The sequence below is a fragment of the Stenella coeruleoalba genome (genome assembly GCF_951394435.1).
Source record: "Stenella coeruleoalba genome assembly, chromosome: 18".
In the NCBI taxonomy this organism is placed as follows: domain Eukaryota; kingdom Metazoa; phylum Chordata; class Mammalia; order Artiodactyla; family Delphinidae; genus Stenella; species Stenella coeruleoalba.
Window position 1 is genome coordinate 48,528,881 of NC_137164.1, and position 24,825 is coordinate 48,553,705.

General features: G+C 37.3%; 1 protein-coding gene across 1 annotated transcript in view; it reads left to right on the top strand.

Moving 5' to 3' along the window:
* The first annotated feature begins 3,963 nt into the window (after positions 1 to 3,963).
* The window catches only part of UCHL3 (ubiquitin C-terminal hydrolase L3), a 43,931-nt gene continuing 23,069 nt past the window's right edge, over positions 3,964 to 24,825 (top strand). The window contains exons 1-5 of the mRNA XM_079903482.1: positions 3,964 to 4,093; positions 14,471 to 14,599; positions 17,437 to 17,593; positions 17,942 to 18,027; positions 19,866 to 19,913. Coding sequence (XP_079759608.1) covers positions 14,525 to 14,599; positions 17,437 to 17,593; positions 17,942 to 18,027; positions 19,866 to 19,913 — 366 coding nt within the window. The 5' untranslated portion in view covers positions 3,964 to 4,093; positions 14,471 to 14,524. The remainder of the gene's footprint in view (positions 4,094 to 14,470; positions 14,600 to 17,436; positions 17,594 to 17,941; positions 18,028 to 19,865; positions 19,914 to 24,825) is intronic.

Below are 24,825 nucleotides of genomic sequence, written 5' to 3' on the forward strand. Positions count from 1 at the left end.
GTGTGTGCGAACACAAAACAGCACATGAGCACAATGCTTGGGGCCATTTTATACAGTGAAATCATCAACAAAAACACACAAATGCCTTAAAAATGTGGCACTAAATAGACTGCAAAAAGGACACATTTCCAATACAAGACCTTGAACAAGAACGCAGAGCACAGACTTGCTTGACCTCAGCTGGGAACTCAATTTTTTTGCCACTCTGAGCATGTCTGTGAATGACCTTGAAAGTGACATGGGTACTGATTTGGGAGTTACAAATAAATGTTAGCAAGTAGGTAAATTCAAAACGCAGAACCCATGAATAATGAGGGTTGACACTACTTTGCCTCTAGTGGAAAAAACTTCAGTGTTACATGGCAAAGGTTATAGATAAAGGAAGAATTAAAACATAGGGACCTGGGCTTCCCTGGTGGCACAGTGGTTGAGAGTCCGCCTGCCGATGCAGGGGACACGGATTCGTGCCCCGGTCCGGGAAGATCCCACATGCCGCGGAGCGGCTGGGCCTGTGAGCCATGGCAGCTGAGCCTGCGCGTCCGGAGCCTGTGTTCTGCAACGGGAGAGGCCACAACAGTGAGAGGCCCGTGTACCACAAAAAAACAAAAAACAAACAAAAAGAAACATAGGGACCTTATACATATGTATAACTGAATCACTTTGTTGCACACCAGAAACAACATTGTAATCAACTCTACTTCAATTAAAAAATTAAAAAACAAAACAACAACAGAAAAAAAGGGAGCCAATAATGCAGAATCTTGGGCCCCATCTTAGACTTATTGAATCAAAATCTGCATTTCAGATTCCCTAGGTATTTTTATGTACATCCAAGTTTAAGAAGTACTGGACTCAATACCATGGTGGGTATATGCATGCCAGAGGCTGAGAATTAAACCCTACAAAGATCAGAGGCTACTACATTCATAAAGTTTTTTTTTCTTTCTTTCTTTCTTTATTTATTTTGGCTGCATTAGGTCTTCATTGCTGTGCGCGGGCTTCCTCTAGTTGCGGTGAGTGGGCTTCTCATTGTGGTGGCTTCTCTTGTTGCGGAGCACGGGCTCTAGGCGCGCGGGCTTCAGTAGTTGTGGCACACGGGCTTAGCTGCTCTGCAGCATGTGGGATCTTCCTGGACCAGGGATTGAACCCGTGTCTCCTGCGTTGGCAGGTCGATTCTTAACCACTGCACCACCAGGGAAGTCCCTCATAAGGCTTTTATGGGTCCAAAGGTCTAGCCCATAATGGGACAACCTCTCTAAGATGAAGGATAAGCTATTGTACCCTGCAAGAGGCAGAGCACTTGGTGGGTTTCTGGCTTTTGGATGCAGCATACAGCACATTTGGGAATACAGGTGCAACACATTTATTGGGTGATATGGATGGCTGCCAGTTTGAGTAGATCCCTGAGCAAGAGAGTCCTCTGCAGCAAGTCCATGCTGGAATGCAAACTACCTTCTGTTTGGCCCTAGATCTCAGCAGATCCAATGGTGCTAGAGAGGTCCACGCTGTGTGGAGTCCTAGGGAAGCCCTAACAGGAGGGTGACAGTGCAGGACCTCAAGGTTCTGGACCAACGCCATTCCTCTGACAGTAAGTCATTTGAAAAACAACCCCTGGCATGCCACTAAGAGCCTGGCTGTGCAACTGAAGTGATTATGCAACTATGGCTTCCCATGATGAGCTGGACATTTCAGATGTACCACCTCACAGTTGGGTGGTATTGCAACAATCTCTCAGATAGATAAGGAGAATGGGGAGTCTTGGAAATTCCTTGGAAGTTGAATAGTGGCCAGAAGAACATGAGTGGGAGAGTTGGAAGTTCCCCAAGAAAGGCAAGCTCAGTGTAATTATCTTTTCCTCACTCCCTAACTGCTCCTCTCCCTGCATTCCCTCTCTTGGGTGCAGCAGTAACATGCACTCTACCCCAGGTCAGATCTCTGGAGTCGTCATTGACAGTGCGGGCTCAGCAGTAGGATACCCCCTTCAAACAGTATCTCTTTATTCTATGCCTGCCCCTCCTGCCCTTCCGTCACCGCTATTGCCTTAATTAAGTCTCTCATCATTTCACTCTGGCAAATTTTCCACATTATTGAAAATGGGGTTTATGCATATCTGATTATTCCATTCACTCCTCAAATATTTATTGAGCATCTACTATGTGTCAGGCACTGGGTTAGGCTTTGGGGAGAACGATGTGAGGAATTCAAAAATGACATTGCTGCAGGCCTTATGGAATTCACAGCCTGATGGAAAAGAGAGATGAAAATTCTCCTTAAAATCCTTCAGCGGTTCCCCGCTGTTTTCAGTATGAAGCCCAGATATCTTGACCAGTTAGTCCCTTCCTATCTCTCCAAAACTGTCTCTAACCACTGCCCTTCGGTCTTGCAGGCTCTGCAGCCACAGTGCACACTTTCCCTTCTTCCGAGCACCCTCCTCTCTGACTGGCTACCATCGACTTTTTTAAAGGCTCACTCTAGCTGTCCACTTCCTCCAGGAAGCCTTCTGGACACTCCCTTTCCCCGTTAGCTGCCCTTTTGTGTAGTTTCACCAACCTCATGCTACCACTATCACACGTGTATCACACTTCATTGTGATTCTTCGTTCTTTTGTCCACCTCTTCTACCCTACTGTAAGCTTAGCTTTGTGTACCCAACTCTTAGTTACAGCGTCTGACTCATAACAGGTACTTGACATTTTTTCTACACGGAACTGTGTAGGTATATAGAAATGTTCCCCACTCTGTAACAGCAGACAAGGCCGACATATCACTTCTGCACCCTGGCAAAGGAGCTTCTGAGCACGACTGGCGTCCTCTGGGTGTGGGGCCTCCTGACTGGCAGCGCCCAGGTCCCTCCCTCGACGAACAGGACTCAGCGGCGCGCCCCCTAGCGTCTCCGGCTGATGATACAGGCATGGGAGGGCGCCGGAGAGCACGCGGTCCCAGACCCCCGCTTGGCGCATGCGTGGCACTGGAGCAGTCTCGTCGGTTCGGAAGAGTCCAAGCGCGAGGGGAGAGAGCTGAGATTCTTTTCCCTTCTGCAATAGGAAGCTGGCTCCTATTCTTTTCCTCTCCGATTGTATCTTAATTTAAAGTGGAAACCTTGACTTGTGGTTCTGTAGCGAGCGATAAAGGAGCTAGAGTGTTGTTAGACTTTTCTAAGTCTCTCGGCACCCCTCCCTCGGGGCGCAGGGTTGGACGGGTCCAGGTCAGGAGCAAGGGGGCGGAAGCGGCGGCGGCTGTCAGAGCTGGAGAAGGGCCGGGCGGAGTGGCCATGGAGAGTCAGCGCTGGCTGCCGCTGGAGGCCAATCCTGAGGTGAGCGTGGCTCGGGTCTTGGCTTGAGGCCGCGGGCGGGGGCGGAGGGCACCGGGCTGCCGCCTCTAGTCCCGGGCAGTTTGTCGCTAAATGGTGTTCTCTGTTTCGTTTTCAGGTCACCAACCAGGTGAGTGAGGTGTCTTGTCGCTTGGGACCCTGGCCGCCTACACCCCTGCACTCCCCAGGAGTCTGGGATTTAACTCCGTGAGGGTCCTTCTTGCTCACCTTCAGACGGGCGTGCCCTGTTTGCGGCCGCTTCCCTTCCACCTGGGTCCTGGAGATGCTCCCAGCTGTCTCTGGTCCCATTCCCCGTCATCAGCGTTTCCTGGGTTTTTTGGGTCAGAGGTTTTGAGGGACGTTCACCCTGTATTCCAGTTCCTCTTCTCTCTTCGTTTTGCCTCCTGCTAGTGCCGAATCCATGATTGTCCCAGCCCTGTACCTTCTAGGTGACTAATTTGCCTGCAGCACCTGACTCTTAAGCTTTGTAAAGGCTCCCACTCAGCCCTTGTAATCTCATCCGCCACTTGCACCATGAAATCATCTTCCAGTCATCTTCTTTCGCCCGATCAAGTCACTTCTCTTCTCCGCCACGCCCCCTTTCTCTTCCAGTTTCTTAAAAGTGGAATTTAGTTGCTTTTATACCATAGGAAAGCTCAATTCCCACGTCATCCTTTGCCAGCTACAACCCTTTAAGTTCGTTTGGGTGTTGGAGGTTCGGGATGGGGAAGGAAGAGGGAACATCTCGCAGCCTCTCGATCAAAAGGACAATAAGTGCTACCAGGTATAAACTTTTTATTTGCTCAGGTGTATTTTGTCTTCTCCTGTTTTTCATTCTCAACAGCAAGTTTACTTTTTACTGCCCTCTTAGTTTATCATACTTCTCCCCCCCGCAATAATCTTCCTTCTCATCACCAAGGAATAATGATTCATCCTGTACTTCATTGGTTTTCGGTTTTGAAAGCTTGTAGAAAATTCCTTATATAAAGAAAGCAGATAGAAGTGCTTTATTTTAATGTTGTCAGCAAACTTTTTTTATTCGGGTTTATTACATGCTATTGAAATGATTATTACTGCCTTAATTCTTGTCTCTTTAGTAATCTAGTAATTTAGTAATGAACAAAGCTTGGAACACAGCATATATCTTTCATGTTATTAAGGTGGCATTTCCTATCAATATTAATTTTCTTTTGTTTTACCCTCTTTGACATTTGTTGTTCATTTTTTTGCCTAAAACATTTTGACAGCTTTGTAAAGAAAAAAATTTTCCCTCTGAAGAAGTCAGTATTTACAACTTCTGATTTAGTGCCCTAGGAAGGAAGCATATTTCTCTCAGACCTAATTCCAGATATTTTTATAACTTTGGTTAAAAATCAATTTACCGTATATCTGGGCTCTGTTCTATTCTATTGATCTATGTGTTTGTTTTGATTACTGTAGTTATATTACTGTGGTCTTGAAATTAAATAGTATGAATTTTCAAACTTCATTCCTTTTCAAAATTGTTTAGGCTGTTTTAGTTTCTTTGCCTTTCGATATAAATTTTAGAATCAGCTTGTCAACTTACACAAAAAATTTTGGTATGATTTTGATGACTAGGCCTATAGATATATTTAGGGGAAAATTAACATCATAACAGTATTGAGTCTTGCAGTCCATGAAGCTGGTACCTCTCATCATTTACCTGGGTCTTTGATTTCTCTCAACAGTGGTCTGTCATTTTAGCATGTCGATCTTGCACATTTTTTTGTTTGTTTATACCTAAGTATTTAATGATTTTTGGTGCTATTGTAAATGATGGTGTTTTAAAATTTCATTTTCTAGTTGTCCATTGCTATGTATAGAAGTATAATTTATTTTTACATGTTAACTTTGTCCTGCTGCTGTGCTAAATTCACTTACTCTAGTGGCTTTTTTTGGTAGATGCTTTGGGATTTTCTATACAGACAGTCATATTCTCTGTGGTTAGACTGTGTTATTTTTCCCTTTTCAGTCTGTATGCTTTTTATTTATTTTTCTTGTTGAACTAGTTAGGACCTTTAATACAAAATTGAGTAGGATGGAGAGAGAGAGGACATCCTTGTCTTGTTCTGGAACTTAGAGGGAAAACATTTGATTTTTGATCATTAGATATGTTAGGTGTAGGGTTTTGGTAGATGCTTTTTTATCAGGTTAAGGAAGTTCCCTTCTTTTCCGAGTTTGCTGAGAGTTTTTATCATGGATCACTGTTGAATTTTCTTAAATGACTTTCCTATATCTCTTGAAATGATCATTTAAGGAAGAAATAATACTAATCCCACATAAACATAGAAGAGGGGGGCACTTCTCAACTCATTTTATGGCCAGCATTACCAGACAAGCCGTAATAAGAAAAACTGCAGACTCTCCCTCATGAACATGGATGTAAAAATCCTCTACAAAATATTTGCAAAGAGAATGCAGCAGTATATAAAAAGGATAGTGTATCTTGATGAAGAGCCGTTTCTTCTGTTATTGCAAAGCTGGTTCACTATTCTAAAGTCAATCAGTGTAATTAACTGTATCAACAGACTAAAAAATACAATCATTTTTAGATGATACCATTATTATTTTTAATAAGATGTAAGCTTATATAATTGGAAACCTATATTCTAAACCTATGTTCTAATTGGAAACCTTTGTTCCTGAGTAATCTTGGTAGACTATAAAACACATTCACTTATTCACATCAATTAAATAATATTTGAGGGGCACCTTTTGGAATACCAGATATCTGTGCAGGAGCTGGTTATATTTGGTGATGAAAACATTTATGGTTTTCTGCTTTTCAGTCCATTGGGAAGACAGACAATAAACAAGTAAGCAAACAAATAGTTAGCAATTATTATAAGTGCAGTGGAGAAAATTAATGGTACGGTGATGAAGACCATCAGGGAAAACATACTAGGTTGGATGGTCACAGGAGGCCATTCTGTGGTGACATAAACAGAGAAAAGATATTATTAGTATATGATTGTACACTATTTCTGGCATGCTTTGGTGTGGTTAAGTTTGTTTTAAATTTATTTTCTTTAATTAAAAAAATTTTTTTTGTGTTAGTTTCTGCTTTATAACAAAGTGAGTCAGCTATACATATACATATATCCCCATATCTCTTCCCTCTTGTGTCTCCCTCCCTCCCACCCTCCCTATCCCACCCCTTTAAATTTATTTTTTAAAGAAGTAATGTACATTTAGTGGGAGAATGGACAAGTATCTAAGAAGTAATCAGTGTAACCAAAATTTTTGTAGTTGTTTCTTTATTCTCTTTATGTTAGTGGCAGAACTGAGGATCGAAAATGAATGGAAATTTAATTAACTCACTCAGAATTTGGAAAATTTATAAATTAAGCCACAGATTAATCCCAACAACAATATCCATCCCCACCTTTTCTTCTTTCCTCAATTGAATGGAATCATAGGCCTTTTACTTATCTTGATTTCACTCTGTTACCATTTGTTGCTTGCATGTGTCATTATACTCAGTGTGAGCAAACACTGTTTAGTGCTCTAACAATGCCTAATTGGTATAAGAATGATTAACACATGTCTACTATATGAAGGTTGTTAGTAACTGTTAGACGTTAACTAGTAACCATATGTCTCAGTAGATGTAGTAAGTAGTGATTTCTTTTGTTGGTTTATATGCTGTCACTGCCTTCTCAGGATATTTTGTCTTGCTATAGGTAGGACTTACCTAGAATAAAATCAGTTAAATGATAGAAAAAATTATTTAAAAAATTGAAGCTCCATTTTATTTACATATGCATTTAAGGGGTAATAGCAGCTTGTAGCTGATGGAAAGTTACAGGTAATTAAGCATCAGGAATTATAACACTTTTTTAAAAGAACATTTTGTGATGTGGGCAATCATAGAATTTCCTTTTATGACCACACTAGATTTTCATCTTGATTATGTTTTGTGATTGAGTATTGCACAGCCACATTATGCAATTTTAAATATTATGTTTTAGAACCACCCATTTCTGATGTGGAAATTCCCTAGAAATATTCCTAATTGTGGATTTTATTGAATAGGCAAAATATTTTCTGGCTGAAGGAAAAGAAATTTACTTAACGTAATTGTTGTATTTAGTTGCTTAGTGTTGGAAAAAGATTTAGAAGTCATCTGCTATTATTGCCATGAACATACAAATATTCAGTAGTTAGTGTTTCTCATCTTGGGAAAAACACCCTTGTTACCCTGACCTCCTCTACTACCTCCTCTCTGTTTCCCTTCTTTGTAAATTTTCACAAAGCATTGTCCATAGACGCTCTTGCTACTTTCTTATCAGCGTTTTTTTTTTCCTGTATTCACTCCCATCTAGTTTGCTTCTATCCTCACCATTTCACAGTAACTACTTTTCTCAAGTTTGCTAATCACGACTTGGCCAGATCCAGCGTTCACTTTTCTGTCACCATTTTCTTGATCTCTCAGCAACATTTGGTAGAGTAGCCCACTCCATCCCTCTTGAAACATCTTTTCTTGGCTGCTGTGATAATTCTGGTTTTCCTCCTATTTCTCTGACTGCTTCTTAGATTTGCCTTTGCTGGATCATTTCCCTTCCAATTACTAAGGAGTTCCTCAGAACTTTGTCCTACACTGCTAATCTTTTTATATTTTCTGTTTGTATAGCACTAGTACTGTCAGTTGTCACCTATTCTGTGTGACAGATCCTGTGTTCCTCCAAGTCCTGACTTCTCTACAGAATTGGAAACTACTATATTCAGCTACCGCTTTTACAGTATATCTCATTTGGATGTCTTATAGATATCTCAAATTTAACATGGCTGAAAAAGAAATCTGGCTTTACATCCTCTCATTTCTCCTGCAAATCCACTTCCCCAGTCTTTTAAGGGTACCACCATTTATACAGTGCCCAAGTCAATGTCATTAATTCTTCACAACTATGCTAGTTTGGAGAGGCCATTCTTGTACTGATTTAATTTCTTGGGTTTGAATCTCTGCTCTGAGACTATAGGCAGTTACCTAGCCTCTTTGTACCTCAGTTTCTTAGTTTCTTATAACCCCTCCTAATCCTGTAAAATTGTTGTAAGGATGAAATAAATTGCTGCATGTAAATTATGTATAGCAATGTATAGAACAAAGCATGCACTCTGTGAAGTTTACTGTTTTTAATATTTTTCTTGACCTAACCTCTCAGATCCAATGATCCGCAACTCTGGTAGACTCTTCTTTCAGAATCTATCCCAAACCTGGCCATTCTGTTCATTTCTACCACTACGTACCAAGCCACCATCATCATTTGTTTGGACAACTGCAGTAGCTTCCTGACTAGTTTTGCTGCTTCTCCCTTTACCTCCCTAAAATATATTCTCAATATACACCCAAGGAGATTTTATAAAAATGCAAATCACGTCTGTGTTTCCCTGCTTAAAACACTCAAAACACAAAACAGCCTTCCATTGCTTGTCCTTAGAATGCACTTCAAGCTGCTTACTCTGGCCTGATGGGGAGGTACTGCCTGCCTCCCACTTTTGCTGGGCTGCAGTCTTTGAATGCCCGTCCTGTTCCTGCTTCAGTCTTTGTACTAGCTCATCCTTTGCTTGAATCATTCTGATCTGGGTTGTTTCATGGCTGGTTCTTGTCATTTGTGTCTTAACTTAAAGTCCTCTCCTCAGTGAGTCTTTCCTCATTATGCAGGTCATGTTCCTTCCTTTTCCCACCACTGGCCCTGAATCTACACTGACATCATGTCTTGTTTTCTTTTTTTCATAATACTTAACCACCTTGTGAAATTATCTTGTTTATGTGTTTACTTGTTTATTGTGTGTATCATACCACTAGAATGTAAGTTCTGTGAGAACAAGGACAAGTCTGAAGTACTTAGAATGGTGCCTGGCCCATAGGGGGCTCTCAACAAATAGTTATTGAATGGAAGAATGAATAAATTTTATGTAGCTCCTTTCATGCTCCAGAAAATCTTTCTTAAAATTATCTTTAATGTCATGAATCTTTTGCTTGAATACTTCAGTGAGCAGTATTCGATCTCATAAAGTGATTTAGTTTTTTATTATCATGAGAATAATGTATAATTAGAAGAATTATATTTCTTTATATTGAAACAAAATCTGCTTTCCTGTAACTTCCTCCAGTTGTCTGTCATCCTCCCATTGAAACCATACAGAGTAAATCTAATCGCTTCTTCATGATATTACTAGAAATATTGGGGGAAAAGGATTATAATAATTTAAGTTTTCTTCGAACATGCCCAGATTCTCCAGCTGTGATGTCTTCCAAAACCTTATCATTCCTGGTGACCTTTCTTTGAGCCTGATTATTTGTTGTCATCCTTCATAAAATAGGCCTACCAGAGCTGATATCATATTCCACTCTGAATAATCTGTGTTGAAATAGTGTGTTACTAAATTATCCCGAGTAATACAACTTTTAAAGCAGATCAGCATTGCATCACTTACGTTGACAATTGTGTAGTCCATATTGAGCCTGCAGTAAAGTAAACTCCTTTTTTTCTTGGTTCCTACATAAAATGTTTTTAGTATTTCCCCATTCTGTACTTAAGTAATTTCATTTTTGTTTGTTTACTAAATAGCTATTAAAATTCATTTGGCTGGTTTCCAGACTTTAAAAACCATTGTTTTCTCATTTAACTATTAGTTATTTTCCTAGTTCTGCATCTAGCAGTTACTACTAGTATACTTTTACTAGTAGTGATATCAAGCAATTACTAGATAAGTATAATTTCTGTCATAACCCAAATCATTAGTAAATTAGTAACAAGGCAGAATCTATTGCTGTCCTGAGCTGGCCATTAAAGACCAGAGCAAGTGACTTAAGAACAAATTTGCAAGGAAGGTAGATTTAATTTTTCTTTTGTTTTTATATATTTATGTAATCAGAGTTTTTGTTACTTGACTATCACCTAAAGAATGAGGAGGAATTCATTAAAAATGAGGGGGAGGGCTTCCCTGGTGCCACAGTGGTTGAGAGTCTGCCTGCTAATGCTGGGGACACAGGTTCGAGCCCTGGTCTGGGAAGATCCCACATGCCGCGGATCAACAAGGCCCCTGAGCCACAACTACTGAGCGTGCATGTCTGGAGCCTGTGCTCCGCAACAAGAGAGGCCGCGATAGTGAGAGGCCCGCGCACCGCAATGAAGAGTGGCCCCCGCTTGCCACAACTGAAGAAAGCCCTCGCATAGAAACGAAGACCCAACACAACCAAAAATAAATAAATAAATAAATTTTTAAAAATGAGGGGGAGAGGCTAACAGTTTTTCAGATATAAGTCCAGTTTGTGTGCAAAAGCAAGGTAAGGGATGGTTATCGACCCTTTGAGAACTTGAAGAGTTCGTTGTGGCTAAAATTAGAGAACAAAGTACAGAAAGGTACTTTAAGCAGTGAGAGACAAGTAAATAAGCACCAGAACATCCAGAGCTTGGCATGTGGGTTCTGGCAGCATGACCTTGAAGAGTCACAGAACCTCCCAGGCTCAGTTTTCTCATTGGTGAAAGGATGTAATAATAAAACCTCCTTTGCAGTAAAGGTGAAGTGCATTAAAGTTCCTAGCATAGTTTCTGATACAAGATACTATTTTTAAATATTTACAAATAAATTAAAATATTCTGTATCTGGTGGAAATTTTCTCTTTGGACCATTGAAAAGGATAAGTTAACCAAGGATCTTTTTTGGGCACATATTCTAATTTACTAATTGTTTTTCTTGCTAGGCCAAACGTTAGTGTGGCATTATAAAACTTTAGTGAGCTAGTCAGTCAGAATTTTTTGTTATTTTATTACCCAATGTTTAAAAAAGCCTGAAGACAGATATTAAAGGTTATAAATCCCTTTATTATATTTGATGCAAACAGGATGCTTCTAATTGTGTAGAGATGGCTTTGCAAGTGCCTATACTATATAGAATTCTTTGTAAGCTGGAGAGATTTTTTGGGAATAGTTTTAAAACTGGCATTATGTTTTATCCCAGTTTTGTAAATTTGAAGAAAATACATGCATATCAGTTCTGTAGATTTGTATCTTTGAGACTACATCTATTGTAAAAATAACACTTTTTAAAAACACTGGAAGATAAAAAGTTGAGTTCCGTACCATCCAAGCTAACTACTATTAATATTTAATATTTTAGAGAATTTCTTTTTAATCTTTCTCTATTTGACTATGATCATCACAAATGCACGTGGGTTCTTCTTTTTCCTTTAATTATAAAAGTAGGATACCTTCGTTATTTAAAAAAAAGTGAGAGGTAAAAGTCGGAGACTTTCTTCCTCACCTTTTCTCCGAAGCCCAGAGGTAGTTACTAGGCACAGCCTCTTTTATTCTTTCTATGCATATGATGACTTCCTGTGTGAGTCTGACCCATAACAATCTGGAGTCAGAGGTTGCATCGATGTACTTAATAGATATTAGTTAAATTGAATGTCTTTTTATCAATCTTATTTGATTGGCTATATGAGTAAAAAGTTGAGGAAGAGTATGATTCCAGTTAAATTTTAATCATTTTTTTATATTTAATTTAATCTTCTATTTAATCATTGATGTGTCCTCAGTTTGATACTAATCACTCTCGCTACAACTGCTGCCTTTGGAGCTTGGTAATTTTTATACTCTTTAGCTTTGGCTGATAATTGGAACAAGTTTACAACTTCAAGGTAATTTGCCAGTTTTCTCCAGACTGTTTTTTCACTAAGATGTTTAACTGTTACTTTCAGTTTGCAGCACAGATGTAAAAATTACTCTGTTACATGTACCTCTTGTTTTATAACTTTATAGCAATATGGCTGTTGGGAGTACATAATATTAACAAATATATTTAAATTCTTTTATCAGGGTTTATGATACTTTTCCTTGACAGTATGCCTTTTAGAGCTGTCAGTCCTGTGCAGGTAGTATTTGGAGTATTTGGAGCTGATAAATGCCTGGTTTTAGATTAGAAGCCAAATGTATCTTTCCTACCTCTTGGCACAAATAAAAAGTATATGTAAAATATTCATTATAAACATAGCTTAACAGACATGTGTAGACATACAGATGGCTAGATTATCTATTAAGATAGAGATACAATCTTTAACAAATTCAACAAATTTCTTGCAAGTTCAGCAAATAGAATTTGAGTGTCTATGGTTTGGTCAGTACAGTGCTAGGCAGTGGGATTAAAAAGATGAATAAGACACAGTTCCTTCCTTTGGCTTTGCAGTCAGTTTTAGTCCTTTTTTAGTTTCTAGATAGAATTGAATATTGAGGAGGGCATAGACTAAGAATTTCAGAGAAAGTGGAGAAGGGAGAGGGAAGTAGTTTGGAATACTTCATTGAACTTTATTAAAGTCTGGAATCATGAATAGGAATCAGATGAAGAATAGGTATTAACTAGAGAAGGACATTGATTTCTGTGGCCCCAGACTGTTTCAGAGCATGTGACTTGATGAATCTATGGATGTTGAGCACATTCTGCCAAGATAAGTTTTTTAATTCAGAGTATTTCTTATTAAGTGTATCTAAGACCTTATTTTTGACCAACCATACTATCAGTAAGTAGCATTTTTTCTACAGGCAGAGAATTGGAGGGATGTGGAGAGTGGTCCTTTAAATGTCTTGTCTTGTCTTGTAGAACCTGACTGTGAGATGAATAACACTGTTTATGTAATAGGGCATGGCTTCCATTGGTTTTGCAAGATCTCATTTGATGATCTAAGTATGTGTGATCGTTCTTCAGGGAGAAATACCCAAGGCACCTTTTTATTTTTAAATCTCAGTTAATGTTGGAGCTTCCCTGGTGGCGCGGTGGTTGAGAGTCCGCCTGCCGATGCAGGGGACACGGGTTCGTGCCCCGGTCCGGGAGGATCCCACATGCCGCGGAGCGGCTGGGCCCGTGAGCCATGGCTGCTGAGCCTGCGCATCCGGAGCTTGTGCTCCGCAACGGGAGAGGCCACAACAGTGAGAGGCCCGCGTACCACAAAAAAACAAACAAAAAAACCCAAACAACAAAAACAAAAAAGCAACTTAAAGATAATGTTAGACCAGTAGATACTATAATGTATTCTCAAAGTAAGGTATAATGATGCATTTTTAGTATGTTTTTTGTTTCCTCTACTCCTTTATTATTTCTATCATGTAAAATTTATTTTGTGATGGTGAACTTTTTAAAACCATCAATTTCCTTCAGTACAGGCATTTATTGAGTTTATTGTGAAATTGACATCATTCTTATTATTATGTTCTTTTTTCCTTTTCTCTCTGCAGTAGATTAGGGTCTGATATTTTATTTCCCTATGAATTCTTAAGAGTTTGAAAAAACCACTGCTCTTTTGTTACAGTTTTTTTTTTTGCTAGATGTAGGGGAGACAGTGAAGCTGAGTAGGTTTCATTGTGTACTGAAAGTCAGGAAGCCAGCAGGTTACTTTATTTTTTATATAATTTTTTTTAAAATATTTATTTATTATATATATATTTATTTATTTATTTTGGCTGCACCTGGACTTAGCTGCGGCATGTGGACTCTTAGTTGCGGCATGCGTGCGGGATCTAGTTCCCTGATCAGGGATTGAACCGGGCCCCCTGCATTGGGAGCGCAGAGTCTTACCCCCTGGACCGCCAGGGAAGTCCCAGGTTACTTTTTATATCAAGCATTTCCTGGTGTTCCCACAAGTTGCTTGGACTTTTTTGGCCTTATACACTCTTTGTTCATTGATAAAACTTGTGATATCGACCTATCATCTATCTTTAAACCTCAGTCATCATTTTTGATAATTAGGATAGACTATGCTGATTTACTACCAAAATAATTCTTTATGTACTAGAACTTAGATGCATTTCCTTAAAAATCCAATGTTGGGAATGAGTTTAAGATACCAACCAAGCCACTTGTATGTGTTCGGTGAAGTCCTGACTTATTATGTTCAATCCCAAAGTAATGGATTTTGAAAAACGGAGTTTTGCTTAATATGTTGTAAATTTTAAATGTTTGTTAACTGATATAAATAAATTGCTATCTCTTCCTACCTTATTCATGGAAAACCTGCTTGACTTCATTCTTATTGAACATCAGTAATATTTGTACCTTCCATTCCCTTTTATGTATCAGATATACAGTATATACACATTATTTCCCTGTTAACACTAAACTGGTCGTTTCCCCTTTTTACCAGTTTCTCAAACAATTAGGTCTGCATCCTAACTGGCAGTTTGTTGATGTATATGGAATGGATCCTGAACTCCTTAGCATGGTACCAAGACCAGTGTGTGCAGTGTTGCTTCTCTTCCCTATTACAGAAAAGGTAATTGTTAAGTAAGATATAGTTTCCAGTAAATGCAGAATTCTCTTTCAATGTTGAATTAAACCTATGCTGTTGAATTAAACCTATGAATTAAGAACAGATGACTCCCTTCTTGCATAAAATGAGGAAATCTAGACAGTGGGGACATCCTAAAAATCTAGTTTTATTAAAGAGATGTATTTAGATTTTGATTTGTAGATTGACAGAGAAGCCCTGAGTCTTTTAAACTCTGGTAGTTTTTTTTTTTTTTTTTATAAAATATGGTTAGTTTGCCTCAACTGTTTTGATGTGACATTTAACCACAATTTGATGTGTATACTTTAGAACTGTTAAGTACTAGGATATTCTTAAATCTGTCTTAGAAAATATATGAATAAAGAATATTCAAAATTTTAATATATAAAATATGTAAATGTTTTCAATATATACGTAAAGAAATCTTTGTTTTAAGGAGGTAGATGTAACTAATGACATGGGTTACATTATTTTCAGAATAAACTTGATTTGGGTGAGAATCGTTAAGCTTAAATACAATTTAATTGGCAGATTTAGGATATGTTGGGGATTATAAACAGCTATTCTTAGCTCTCTGTATCTAAGTTCAAATCTCCATATTTCAGGCCTTCTAGAATGATATCTTATAGCCATGTGCATTATGGAGCCATTTTAAAACAGTTTTGAGTCTGTATCTTTCTGATTTTTATTTTTAAACTTAGAAATAATAAGATGAACTCAACATTGTAAAAAATGAAGTAAATGGGAAGATGTGAGGAATGAGTATTTATACTTATATAAGTAGAAAATATAGTGGCATCTGCCACTTTCTGATATCTCTTACAATTTGGTCGGTCCCTATTTCAGCTCATAAGTGACATAATAAAAATCACTCAAAGGATATCTAGTGGATGGTTTAGGAAATATGAAGTGTTTCAATCTTCTAAGTTCTAATTTAGAAACTGATTATGTAGTTGTGAATGGCTTCAGCATACTAATAGCAAAAGAATTGTTATGGGTACATCATTATCTTTTAAATAAAGTCAGTTACAGTGTTTTAAATGTGCTTTACGCTATTAATTTATTTCTCTCTGATATTTTTGTTGTCTTTAATTATGGCAGACCACAGTGAAAACACAGTCACTTTCCTTTTCCCTATACTTGCTCTGAATCATTTTAGGATTTTTTTTCTAAACCTTAAATCTTGAGAAGTTATCAAACTTTTTGATAACTTTATGGTAAGTTTTTGATAACTTCAAACTCTTGCTTTGTCACCAAGGAACATTGATGTTAAGCAACAACAATAACAAACTAAACTCTAGGACTGTACAAAACATTTCAGCCCAAGACCTTACTGTATTGAACTTTTCAGTTTTTATCAGTTGAACTTATATGAATGAATTAATGGTTCAGAATTTATTCTGAAAATATTTACAAATTTAATTTTGGATATATGTATATGTATAACTGGTTCACTTTGCTGTACAGCAGAAACTAACACAACATTGTAAATCAACTATACTCTAATAAAAAATAGTAAAAAATTAAAAAAATAAAAATTTGATTTAGGAGCACATTTATAAAAATTATTTTTTCAGGCACAGGTACGTTTGTTGTTAAAAGCAGTTCCTTAATTATGGGTTTTAAATAGACATCATTTGTTTCTTTTATCACAGGGGTCAGCAGACTTTTTCTGTGAAGGGTCAGCTAGTAAATATTTTCAACTTTGCAGGCCTGATAGTCTCTATTATAACTATTCAACTTTGCCTTTTAGTATGAAAACAGCCATAGACAATACAAAAATAAAACTTCACTTACGAAACCAGGCAGTGGGCCAGGTTTGGCCTGTAGCCTGTGGGCTGTAGTAGGGCTCCCTACTCTATTGGAATCTGAAAATTATAGGAAAACAATAAACAAAACAATAAAATCATCTTCCTACTCTCTTCCTTCTCCTCACTTTTGTTTTTAAATTTATTTAATTAAATAATTTATTTATTTTGGCCACATAGGCTCTTAGTTGTGGCATGCGGGATCTAGTTCCTTGACCAGGGATCGAACCTGGGCCCCCTGCATTGGGAGCACGGAGTCTTACCCACTGGACCACCAGGGAAGTGGAGGAAGTCCCCATCCTCACTCAGTTTTTTAAATATTTATTTTATTCAGGTATAGTTGATTTACAATGTTGTGTTAATTTCTCTCCCCACCCATTTTTTAACCTCATTATTTTTAACGCTTTTTACAATTGGAAAAATGAGGCACAGAGACATTAAGTAACTTGTTGGAGTTGCACAGCTAATAATGGCAGAGCCAGATTGTAGGTTAAGGCAATCAGATGTAGAGCTCACACTTTTGACATTATTGTACCATATTGTTTTTACAATCAGTTGTTATAGATAATGGTGAATGTTATGAATACCATATACTTATAAATATAGTGTGAATTTTGTTAATATAATATGATGTAACAGTATAGAAATGTGAAAAATAGAAAGTAAAAATCCTCTAGTAATCTCTTATCCCAGATCTCTTATCTCTTATCTGTTAAGTTTTTCTATATCCTTTAACACTTTTCAATGCATATATAAAGTAAATATTTTTAAAACATAAATGAGAATCATATTAATATATACTGGCCTGTAACCACTCTATAATCATGGACAGATTTCTATGTCAGAATATGTAAATCTATTTTATTCTTTTTAAAATGTTTTATAGTATTGCATTCACATATGCCATGTTAACCAAATCCCCATTGATGTATATTTAGAGTTTTTCCATATTTATATTTAAGTCCTTTTTAATATATTATTTTCACATGTAGGCTACTGATTTTTTTTTGATAGTATGAAATATTCAGAACAGAAGAAGAGGAAAAAATAAAATCTCAGGGACAAGATGTTACATCATCAGTATATTTCATGAAGCAAACCATCAGCAATGCCTGTGGAACAATTGGACTAATCCATGCTATTGCCAACAATAAAGACAAGATGCACTTTGGTAAATAATTTTTCATTACTGCTATCTTCCCCCTGCTTAAGTTATAAGTTAACTTACTGAGCAGTAGGTGGTGTTCTAGTTCTTTCTTTCAAAGTATCAAATAAAGCTTTTCCTCCCTTCTTTCTTTTATAATGGGAATATATATACTGTTAGGGGAAATATTAATCCTCCCCAGGTTTAACAAACAAATAACTTAAGCCCTATCATTTATCCCAATATTCTTATATTCCTAACTTACCAGTAAAAGGGTTTTACCTGAGAAATAGTTAGCATGCTTCTCGTATTTTCATATATCAGTCTCTTTGAGATAGCAAGGCTTTTCAATTTTATCATCTTTAATATTCTCAGAATCTGGATCCACCTTGAAAAAATTCCTGGAGGAGTCTGCATCAATGAGCCCTGAAGAACGAGCCAGATACCTGGAGAACTATGACGTCGGTACCTTTTTCTGTCTTGATCTCATGTGTGGGCAAAATTCTCTGGGATTGTAGATTCTTTTGGGGGGTTTGTCTTGAAACCGTATATTATGCAATTATGGATTTTTGTTGTATCCATTAAAACAGGCCTTTTGTACTTTTGTAACATTATCTGAAATATCCATAAATGTTCATAAATTGCCACTTCTTTTCTATGTCCAGAGCTGAATGAGAGAAAAAAGGCAATTTGATTTAACAATTTATAAAATATCTTATGATTGACTGTTCCTTACCATTCCCTCCCTATAATAAATATATGCTTGGCAATACCCTGTGTGTCTTTCACTGGGAATTTGGAACAAGGCTGAAGACCAATGGAAAAAACAAAGGTTTAAAGGTAGATGTTAGAATATTCTCTAGCTATTTTATCAGTGTAATATTTTTGCATGTGTGAGGACACAGGCCACATAACCTAAGACGTTTTAAATGATTGTACCTTTTCATAGAATTTAGATTGGTATTTACATTTTATTCTATTTGAAATCTATTTTTCTTTTGAAGGCTTTTTACCTTTTAATGACATTATTAAGTAGATTGTAAGTTCTTTGAAATTAGAAACAGTATAGTGTACAAATTATTTGGCTAGAACAATGTGTTAGGCAGAGTTTGTGCCCAATAAATCCATTGACTTGATTATGTTGTTTTAGCATTCTAATGTACTTTGATTATTTTAAGTTGTATTTTCTTTAAGAAAACCTGCTGATCTCATAAAACGTCTTTATTTTACATAAAAATAAAATGAACAACATAAAAGTCACCAGTAATCCCACCAATGAGAGGTAGCCACCATTTATATTTTTAATAGGGAATATATAATTGTATGCACAATATTTTAAAACAAAAATTTGATCACACTGTAATATTGTTTTATAACTTGCTTTTTTCACGTAACTTATCAAAACATATTACATACCAGTAAGTATATATTTGACATCATCATTTAATGGCTGCATAGCTTTCCATAGTGTAGTATTTTATTTAACCAATAAATTATTGTCAGAAATTTAATATTTTTCCCTTTTTTTCACCATTTGAAAAAATACTACAAGGTATATCATTGTAGCTAAGTCTTTGCAAATATCATTAGTGATATATAATTATGTACAGTTATATGTAAATATATAAACTCCTAGAAGAGAAATTGCTGGACGAAATAGTTTGCATGTTTTTAAAGCTTTGATACTTATTGCCAAATTGCCATTCATAAAGGTACTTTCACCCGTAGTTTACTTTGACTGTTTCTCTTCATCTTTGTTAATAGTGCCTATTATAAGAGCATTTTTTTTTTTTTTTAAGTTCAGGAACCTAAAATCTCTAGCTTCTGTTAAATGCATGCCTTTTGCTCCACATTTCTAAAGTGCTGACTGAAGCTGCATGATTAAGCATAAATACAGCCAGAGCTGCAGAATAGCATGTAACCTGGAGAAACAGATGAGCTAAGCTTCTTCAGTCTCTATCTGTGAGATGCTTACTTTATTCTAGTCTCAGTTGAATAAAGTGTTAAATGTTAGTTCCAGCAATTAAATAAGGTAAATGACTCCCACTTACCCCTGGCAATTACAAATAAGCAGATACTCAGTTTCCTAAGGTTTCAGAGATTTGAGGGTTGGAAAGCACAGCAATTCATTTGCTTACTCAGAAATATTCTTAAATATTTAGTGTTAAACTGTTCCAAAAATCTCCTCCAATTCGTTTCTTAACAAGGCTTTAGATGTTAAAATTTAGCATTGTTGTTTTCATTTAAAAAGTTGGATATAGTCATTTGTTCCTGTTAATACTTTATATTCTTATTACAGGCCATTCGAGTTACTCATGAGACCAGTGCCCATGAAGGTCAGACTGAGGTATTTCACATTTTTCAAAACTTTTCCTGCCACTTGTAAATTTAACCATAGTTCTATTGTATGACATGTAGTTTTAGAAAATTATTGGGATTTTTTTTTCCTTTGAGGGAATTTGCTTACGTAAAAGTAGTCATAAAGTAGCCCAAGAACATGTTTTGACAAACTGTTAATATGCACTTTGATAACAGCCATCTCCGTTTGTCTAATCATTTAGACAGATTGCAGATTGTGTGCTGTTTGCTTTGGCTAACGGGTGGTCTTCGTGTTCCCCATCAGGTTCCTTTGACTTGCAAGTATTTTGAGAAAAATACCTGCCCTGTAGTGAAGGTAGATAGCCAGTATGGTTTTCTAGAGGCTTTATCATGCTCAGCTTCTAGCAAAAAGCTGTAATATTCTCTTTACTCAGGAAATCTGTTCTGGGGCAATGTGATGGTCTTCACCATCTTTACTCTGTTAGCTAGTTATTTCTTCAGATAGGTCACCTCTCCTCTCCTTCTCTTGTCTCTTTTTTCATTCTCTTTTTCATGAGGATTCCCTCCCTCCATTTCTCCTTTTTCTTCCCTCAAACCTCACCCTCCCACTCTTGGGGGAAGTTTGTCAGAAGGTATTTCAGTCAAAATGAATAGAGTTTAATTAAAATCATTTGGTGTATTTATAACACATTCAAGTGTTAATACCAGAGAATTATAGATTTTCTTCTTTCTTATCCTATGCGTGACTTGGAACCATACTTTTTCATGTACAAAGATGACATTGCCTTTATGCTTTAAAAATACTTGAAAAAGGGCTTCCCTGGTGGCGCAGTGGTTGAGAGTCCACCTGCCGATGCAGGGGACACGGGTTCGTGCCCCGGTCCGGGAAGATCCCACGTGCCGTGGAGCGGCTGGACCCGTGAGCCATGGCCGCTGAGCCTGCACGTCTGGAGCCTGTGCTCCGCAGCAGGAGAGGCTACAACAGTGAGAGGACTGAGTACCACAAAAAAAAAACCAAAAAAAAAACCTTGAAAAAATACTGATTTAAAAGTATTGAACTTAAATATTCCCACTATCTTCAAAAAATTTTTTTAAGGAGAAAACAATTTGATACTATGATATAACTGCAGTTTTTCATAGCTCTGACTGGTAACTGTGAATGTTTATAATAAAACCACTTAGGAATTTAAACATTAATTCTCCATGTAATTGTATCATAGTTTCTTGGTTGCTCTCAGGTTCTGCTTTCAGATGTGTGTACCATTGCTTTCTGACTAAGTTTACATAACAGACGCACACACACACAGTGGCATGTCTAAGTGGTTTCGACACCATATTGGAAATGAATGGGATACTCTGTTTTTTGTATTGCTTTTTACGATCTTGAGCATGTTCTTAATCTTCACTATGTTTTGCTTTTTTTTGTTTACAAATTTGTAGTGTTAAAATTAGCAGTGATGGGCTTCCCTGGTGGCGCAGTGGTTGAAAGTCTGCCTGCCGATGCAGGGGACACGGGTTCGTGCCCCGGTCTGGGAAGATCCCACATGCCGCGGAGCGGCTGGGCCCATGAGCCATGGCCGCTGAGCCTGCGCGTCCGGAGCCTGTGCTCCGCAATGGGAGAGGCCACAACAGTGAGAGGCCCGTGTACCGAAAAAAAAAAAAAAAAATTAGCAGTGATGGTGAAGATCAGCATGAAATTATTGTAAAATATGAAAACCGTTAATTGTAGTAAAGCAGCTAAATGCTTTAATACCTGTTTACTTAAAAAAAATTGTCTTTATGGTGCCTCCTCTTGCCTCCCTTTTGGCCTTTATCCAAATTACGGCTTTTAATACCTCCTTTTAGATGATGTTCACATCTAAGCTCCTTCCCGCTGTAGACTATTTTATTTTATATGATTCCTACTATTTGTATTTTAGTTATTTGTTTTCATATTCTTTTTCATTTATTTAAGATATATATTTTTTTAACATCATGACAGCTCTGAAATTAGGGTGTATCTTACAGTTGATTTTGTAATTTACTTGGTGGTATTACCTTCTTTAGTTGTACATAAAATGATGCATCTTAAAACCACCGGTGCCTTAGATTTGCTGAAATGTGGTGTCATGTCTCCCTTACTGTGGCTCTTCGACCTAGCATTGGTGTTCGATTCCTGTGGGTATGCCCCAGAGTATCCAACACCATTCCTTGTGCATAGGCACAACACATAATTATTAATTCACCAGGATTAGCTCAAAACTAACCTTAGTGGTGTAAAAACTACCAAAAAAGGCTAAATCTTGGTGTTCTGTAGTCCCCTGAGTAAACCAAACATACTATTAGCCACTGTTCCTCAATAGGGCACTATTAACATTTTGGGATGAGTTCAGCTCTTTGCTGTATGGGCTGTTTTGTGCATTCCAGGGTGGAATATAGATTATTATATTCTCGCCACTGTATGTTAGTGACTCCCAGTCACTGAGAGAACAAAAACCCACACCATACATTTCCAAATTCAGTATCAACCACCTTAAAACTCCTGCACCAGGGACAGGTTTTGCGATCACTTTATTTCTGGCTCATCTACCATCTGTGGACTTAAGAGTCTTTGACATATTATTATCTCCATTGCTCTCTGTATTCCAGCACACTATTTTTTGTCAGTTCCTATGACACACCTCAGTCTTTCCCATTTGTATTTGTTTGGTTTTGCTGCCATAGCAAAATACCACAAACTGGATGACTTAAACAACAGAAATTTATTTTCTCACAGTTCTGGAGGCTAGAAGTCAATATCAGGGTGCCATCAGGGTTGGTTTCTGGTGAGGCCTCTCTTCCTCACTTGTAGACGGGTGTCTTTTCACTGTGTCCTCACATGGCTTTTCTTCTTTGTGCACTTGCAGAGAGAGAGAAGTCTCTAGTGTCTCTTCCTCTTCTTATAAGGACACCAGCCCTGTTGGATTAGGGCCCATCCTTATGACCTCATTTAATCTTAATTACTTCTTAAAACGCTCTGTCTCCAAACACAGTCACATTTGGGATTAGGGCTTCAGTATATGAATATTTGGAGAACATTGTTCAGTCCATAGTACCATTTTTGTGCTTTGTAAGGGCCCAGTTCTTGTCCAGGTATACCCTTTCACTTTACATAGTTGGTACCTTCTCATCCTTTAGGTTTCACCTTAAAAGTCATTTTTCAGAGAGGTTTTCTTTCATTACCGTTAAGTAGGGCCACCTCAGTGAATTTTCTGTCATAAAACCCTTTTTATTTTCTTCCGGGCATTTTTTAATCTACAATATGTTTTTTTGTTTGTTTATTCCATTTATTTCATAGAATAGGAGTCCCATGAGGACGTGGGTCTTTTTTGTCATATTTACCTTTAATCCCCAGGACAGTGCTTGGCATTGGACAGTATATAGGCATTTATGAAAAAGTGCATAGTATAAAAGTAAGGAGCACAGGATGTAGGTTTGTATACTGACTCTACTATTTAGTAGCTTAGGCAAGATACTTTCCTTAGCATAAAATGAAAAGAATAGCATCTACCTTATGGGATTGCTGTGAAGATTAATGAGTTAATCATATAAAGTGCTTAAAATAGTGCCTGGTATTTAATGGGCCCTCAGTAAATACTAGGTGGTGATTTTGTTTTACCAGGCTTTCAGAAAAATGAATATGAGTGACAGAGGATGAGCTGAAGCAATAGGGTGAAGCCAGATCAAGGGGTGGCTTGAATTTTATAAACAATGGGGAGCCACCAAAGATGGTATGTTTAGTGTTCAGCACATTGAGTTTAAGGTGAGTAATGGGTCATCTGTGTAGACGTTGGATATGGAGTCTAAAGCTCTAGGGCGATATCTGGAGTTCTGTATTTGGTCAGAGAGTAGTTAGAACCTTGAGAATTCTACAGAGGGAGAATAGTGGTGAACCACAGTGAATCCCTGGGGCACATAGGTGTTAAAGGAGTGGGTGGAAGAAGAGGAGCCAGTAATAACAGTGTAATAACAACTGACGTCATTGATACTCTCTGTTAGAACGCTTTCATGGGAATGGAGTAGGCAGGAGCCTTATTGCATGCAGAGACTTGTAGACTAAATGAGAGATCAGTGAGATGAGCCACCAAAACACAGTAGCCTCTTTAGAAGATTGGCCGTAAATGCGGCGAAAGAGTAGTTGTTTACTTGTATGTTCTGAATCCCACCATGATTGTCTGGCCGACTCTGGCTAATCCAGAAATTTGGACGGTAGCCCCACCTCACTTATGCTTCATTAACCTACGCTGGAAGTTTCTGCTTTCATGTTTCACTTAAGTTTGGGAAGATAGAAGAACAACAATGGGATATGAGGAAATTAAATTAAAAGTGTTTTTTTAAATTGTGAACAAATACAGTGATACAATAATGGAAACAGTATGCAAATCAAACGTAAAGGCAAGAAAAGAAAAATCCAAAAGAATATTTTATTTGCCTTCAGACTCTAGTTTTACTTCATCAATACTTATCTAAAAAGCCATTTCTAAAGTTTGTGATTTGCCCATATTAATTTAGGAGCCAGCCCAGATATGAGTAGAGATCTCCTGATGATTTATTGTTTATTTAACTTTTTACAAAAAGAATAAATTTATTATATTGCTCAGGAACCTCCATACAAATTTATAGTAATAATGAAGAATAATAGAAACGGACACAATTGTTCTATGTATGTATTAAACAAACATGCCAGTATGGAAAATGTAGCAAAAAATGCTTTTAGTAGTTATGGTTTTTTTTTTTTAACTTCAAATCTTTTTTTAGCTAATTTTAGAACAGTCGAAATCAAACATTTTTGTGGGATTTTTTTCTTAATATTTTATCATGAGTATTTTCTTCATCAAAACCTCTTTATAAATAATTCCTTATGGCACTGTACTCTCATGTGAATGAACCATAATTTACTTTCCAGTAACCTTAACTTTTGA